The 5312-nt window shown below is 50.4% G+C and overlaps 1 protein-coding gene across 1 annotated transcript; it reads right to left on the reverse strand.

Annotated features, from left to right (window-relative positions):
• Positions 1 to 1351: 1351 nt before the first annotated feature.
• Positions 1352 to 2526, reverse strand: LOC126520820 (protein D3-like). The gene has a single exon (XM_050169614.3). The coding sequence runs from the start codon at positions 2178 to 2180 to the stop codon at positions 1527 to 1529; it is 654 nt and encodes a 217-aa protein (XP_050025571.1). The 5' UTR covers positions 2181 to 2526; the 3' UTR covers positions 1352 to 1526.
• Between the last annotated feature and the right edge of the window lie 2786 nt (positions 2527 to 5312).

The following is a 5312-nucleotide window of genomic DNA, read 5'->3' on the forward strand; positions in this document are numbered from 1 at the left end:
AGAATAAAAGTGAGTGGATCATAAAATGGAAGTAAGCTAAACCTCGATTTAACGAAGTCGCTGGAACTCAATTCCGTTAAATCGAGAACACTCGGTCAAATAATGTATAATAAGCAAATATGCAGAATTTGCCTTCATGAGCTTTGCAGGACTACACAATTGCACACTAAGGCTTCAGAGAGAAGGCAATACCTGTTTCAACTCGGCCGAGACAGAGCAGCTGTAGCCATCTGGTAGAGCTGACGCTGAGCTTAAGGAATTTGAGACACTACAATAGGGGCTGTTTCATGAAAGGAAATTGGCCCGCCTTTCACCAGCATGGCAATGTGCGTACTGTAGGAATATATAATTCTGAGGCATTTTGAATGCGGCTTTTCTCCTGTTGCATGCATTTTTTCCCATACTTTGAAAGCTTGAAAGTTGATTTAACATGAATAAGTTTCCCCCAAGACTTCTTTAAATTGGGTGAGATGTTGAGTTTACTTCGTTCCTTCAAGCTTCTCAGTGCATTAGGCTCTGTGGAGTGTTGCCGGGAAATGGGAAGCACTTCGTTAAATCGAGGTTTGACTATATATGCGTTGCTGCGGCGCTAAGTATACCTGCCTCAACGTGCAAAAAAGTGACAGTAACGTTCTAAATGGTGCTTATCTTATTCTGAATTTTGCACTAAGCGTTACACATTGAAATGTGCTTTTGACGACGTGTACCCTCCATGTCTCAACCTCTGAGGAAGTGTATGCGCTTGGTCGCATTGCTGGCGGCACCTTTTCGAGGATGCGTTTATCGATAGAAAAGGCACTTCTTCGCTGCCGTTTCTGGGACGTGTGTTGCAGTCTGCTGTGATGCATGATGGCGAAGCTCTAATGAAGCTCTACTGTATTGCTTTAATGAGCAATGAAGCACCAATTCAGTACAACCACGACGCTTGTGTTCGCTATCTCTACACTGTCCTTACTTTCTGTGGCGCCATTACGCCAGCAACGAACCCGTACGAGCTACCCTAACTTTCAATACTTTTGAAAGGTCGGATGATGCGTCGCATGCAAAAATTCTGGCAGTGTCGCGCGACTCTACAAATACATTGTGCTGCGCCCTCAGTCTCCTGCGATTCGTGGTCGCAGCCAGTCTGGGTCAATCGGGGCCGTGATCTGATTTAAGCGTGCAATGGCGTCTTCGCGAAAAATAACGAGACTAGCATGAGTATACTGAAAGAAAACATTTCGCAGCATAAGGCCGATTCATTTCAACGTGTTTCTTTTGGCAACCAGGTCTACGAAGATGTACACTGCTATTGCCACATACCCAGGAAAGACGTACAGACGATAGGAAAACAGTCGACGTGGGCACTGCCTCTTGTTTGAAAATTTTATCGTACCAACTTGCTCTACCAACGGTTTTCGGGTGTATTACACAGTTCAGCGACGGCCATGGTCGCACAACGTACGCTCGGCGGTTCAGCTGATGCGCCTCGGCACCGCAGCATACTCGCCACGCGCTTGAAGGTGTCTTGCGACGCCGACTTCCACTCAGGCGTTCTCGACGTAATAGAAGCAGCCCGCTACGGGCATCTTCGTGGCCAGTTTTGTGGCGAATTCAGTGATCCTGTAGCTGGGCCTCTCCTTGGGCGTCATCTCCTCCTTGCTCAGATGCGCCCCGTCCTGACAGTACACCAGAAACACGTACCGGTGAGGTCCCGACCCTTTGGGAGGGTTCGGACCGTTGTACGGCATGGCGACGTCTCCGTCGTGAAAGCGCTCACTGCTCGGCGCGTTGAGCACCATCCAGTGGAGCCAGCTTCGCTTCTCCGGCTGCTTCCGGCTGGGCGCGTCCGGATCCACCATGAGCAGCGAGTACGGAGAGCCGCACCTGAGGTAGCCCCGCAGCCTAACCTCCGGGGCGTCCTTCGTCTGTTCGAGCGTGTACGTCTTGTTGAGTTCGGACACGAGCATGCCGGCGTAGTTCACGTCGAGGAGCGCGTGCGGCGCGTCGGGCAGGGACAGGTCGCTTGAGAGGCCGGAGTCCTTCCACAGGTAGAGGTCGGGCAAAGCGATGCCTCCCGACATGGGCTCGGCCTTCTTGGCCCCGCTGCTGGAGCTTTCCTTGGCCGCTTCTTGGCAACTGGGCCGCCACAGAGTAGCTACCAGGAGCAGCAGAGTCGAGAGCTTGATCTGCAGCGTCATTGTCGACCGCGTGCGCGTCCTCCCGCCAGACGAGAAAGACGTGGACTGCCGTTGCTGCTGTGCCCGGCGTACGTACAGCGGACGTCATGTGGCGTAGGTATACGAGCTGCAAGGAAACGGGAGACCATGGCGGACCAGCCACGTCCTTTACCTTCACTTCCTGTCTTGTTGCGGTCGAGTAACGGGACACTGCGGAGCCTGATAGGCGATTCTTTTGTCCGGTGTCAGTGTTGAGTTCGCCATCCATTATTCTTTGTCCTGCTTGCACGTCCGCACTCCGAGCGCTGGTTTTTCCTTGTAAGCAATGCTGCATAGTAATGGCACGGCTCTTAGCTTTTAGTTCCAGTGATGTCCGGACAGGCGGCACAAATGACGGCCGGAACCTCTGTCAGGTTAGAACTGCCTTAACCTTGAACACTGTAACATCACCGCAAAGCAGAATAATAGATGAATGTAAATAAATTCTTTAACAACATCTTCGACCGTGTCGCATGTATCTTCAGACGAATGAAAGAGTTATATATGTACCGTTTAACCGAAAGCAATCTGCCCGTCGGCTAAGCGGTTGCGACGTTTGGCTCTTCTGCTGCTAAATCAGTCTTGATAAAATCACTGGTACGTCCAACGATTGCGTACTTTCAGTCACTGAACTGCCAAGTTCGAATGGTTTTAGACGGGACTAGCTAGCGCTTTGCCCAGCGTCATAGATGAGCCGATTTCAGACCGGCAAAAATCAACTTGCGGTTATGGCGATAATTTAAGCGAAGCCGCTGCGATCCCTCTATAGCTTAACACGGTCACACCAGTTCAATGAGCGGCATCGATGTCCCGACTGTGCACCTGTTGAGCAAGCAGGACTTGGGGGCACAGCTAAATCATTAGCCTACCGAGTACAGCACACGACGCCATTTCCGAAGCTATGCTGAAGTTATGGCTCGCCCTCCTGAGCACGGCATCTGCATCGCAGTGGTGGGAGCTTTGCGCGCTGCCGTGTGGCTAAAATCTTCCAAGCATACCGGTTATAATTTGTCAGTGTCGGTGCATATTTTTTTACCTGTTGGTGCTGTTTTATCTTTTGTATCACATTACATTTACGTTTACGGTGCCCTTTAATGGGTTTAATGGATCAGTTACTCATAGGCTTAATTACTCTCTCGCAAAAAAGGCTTTTCTACTTAACACACCCGAACAGTGAGTGCATTAATGTGCATTACATCCTTCATCTGGAAAGGTGTTAACACCGTTTAAGGGGATGCGTATTTTAATCATGCTTCAAAGAAGGGTGAATTTCGCACGATTTCATTCTTCGAACTTTCTTTTCATGCTTACATCTCTCGGTTACAGGACAGCCAACATTTTTTTTTTTAAATAACCTCCTTGGTGTAGGCTGGTGGCATCGTGCGAGCTGTCTTAATTGCCGCGCCCACTGGTGGACGTCACGTGATCTGCCGAGTTTTGCATGCGCGACACATGCTGAAACTGTGAAGGGAGCGGCAGCGGAGAACGTTCGCTTTGGGAGAAGCACGTGCGCTCCCCGCTGCCGGTGCCGCACATTACGCCAGCGTTGTGACGGCGATGTGTTAGTGGTCATTCAATGAACTCTGTTCACCTGCGTTTTTGGGCGCGTACGTGACACCACATTTATTTACTTCGTACGCAAATGTTTACTGCACTTTATACTGCCCACGACAATACGAGCCGTACTTCGTCTGATACAAGTTTGCTGCCGCTGTCAATGCTTCACCTTTCGGGGCAACACTGCGATATTTATTTCTTTTTTTTTTCTTTTTGCGAATTCCTTACAGCACGTAACGTCATCTATATGAAATAAAATACACGCATACATATCTAGAGAGAGCAGAGCGTTTTAAGCGCGCACCCTGCAATAGAGCACTTAGCGTTGAGAAAGATAGGACTCGCATTTGCTTACTTAAAAGCATTCTTCGTCTTCGCTCGCTGCGCACTGTTTTCCAACACAGGTTATTTACTCATTCGTTTGCATATTTTCGTTTGCTTTTTGTTAGAAGGCGCCGAAATCCAAGGTTGAGGCACGTGGAAGAGCGCCTTCCACGGGCGGCGTCAACCCTTTTGTGGGCCGAACCGAGCCGTAGGCGTCGTTTTAGATGTTTCGGTACACGCAGTTTCCGCCCCGTATGGAGGCCATCGATTGCACGGGCTGGTCGGCCGCGACACGGAAGACGCGGTAACTTCCACGGAGCGATCGTTATCCTCTTGGAAAGCGGCGCGGGTCACACGTCTTTGCGTGGCAAAGAAAGTGCAGGTCGGGGCGCGTATATAACAAACAGGGCGCACACATAAGATCGGTCTGGCTGGTACGATTCCACGCGATGCCATCGGCACTTGGGTGTGGCGCGCTTGCGAAATGTCTCTCTTCGTTGCGACTTTTTGTTCCGATGTTCGCGGCTGTATCTGCGAAGTCGCAGGTTAAGGCCGCCCTTGCGATTCGTCTGCGGCGCAGGCGTTATGTGTGCACCTCGGTGCGCGAAAACAATTCCGCTCGCTAAAGTTTTCGATGCTCACTGCACGGGTGTCCGATTAGCTGTGTAGTGAGTAGTTCACAGGGATGCAAACGGAGACAAAGTGATCACAGACCTGCTTCGCTGATCTACGTTCCATCACTTAAACCAGATTGAGTGATACTCGGCGAAGCGAGTACGCGCCCACAAAGTTTCTACAGGACTTTGCATGGCGCGGCCGGCTTCTGGCGAAGAAAGCCCAGTGTTGGAACTGGGGACGCTTGCGTACCAGATTTTACCTCTGGGTCGAGCAAGATTATTTGCTTGGCTAGCTAGTTGCACGGTGCCTAGACATGACGTAAAGTAGCGCAAGACATGAGGAAGAAAAGTAGAGTATAGAGTAGCCATTACGATCCTGTCACTCTCAATTTTTCCCCTCATTTTATTTGAGCTGTTTTGCATCATGTTTTATCTCTGAGTAAGCGGCAGTAGCACGTTTTGAACACACGGCATCTTACAGCGGAAGCTCAACCACGAGGATACCGCATCGTCTGCGGCAAAAAGGGGGCCTCTTGATGTGTCGCCTGCCAAGCAAGTCTACTGCATACAGTTGCAACGGGAGCAAGTCACGTGGTCTCAGAACGGGAACCGCGCG

This window comes from Dermacentor andersoni, chromosome 3 (assembly GCF_023375885.2).
Source record: "Dermacentor andersoni chromosome 3, qqDerAnde1_hic_scaffold, whole genome shotgun sequence".
Taxonomy (NCBI): domain Eukaryota; kingdom Metazoa; phylum Arthropoda; class Arachnida; order Ixodida; family Ixodidae; genus Dermacentor; species Dermacentor andersoni.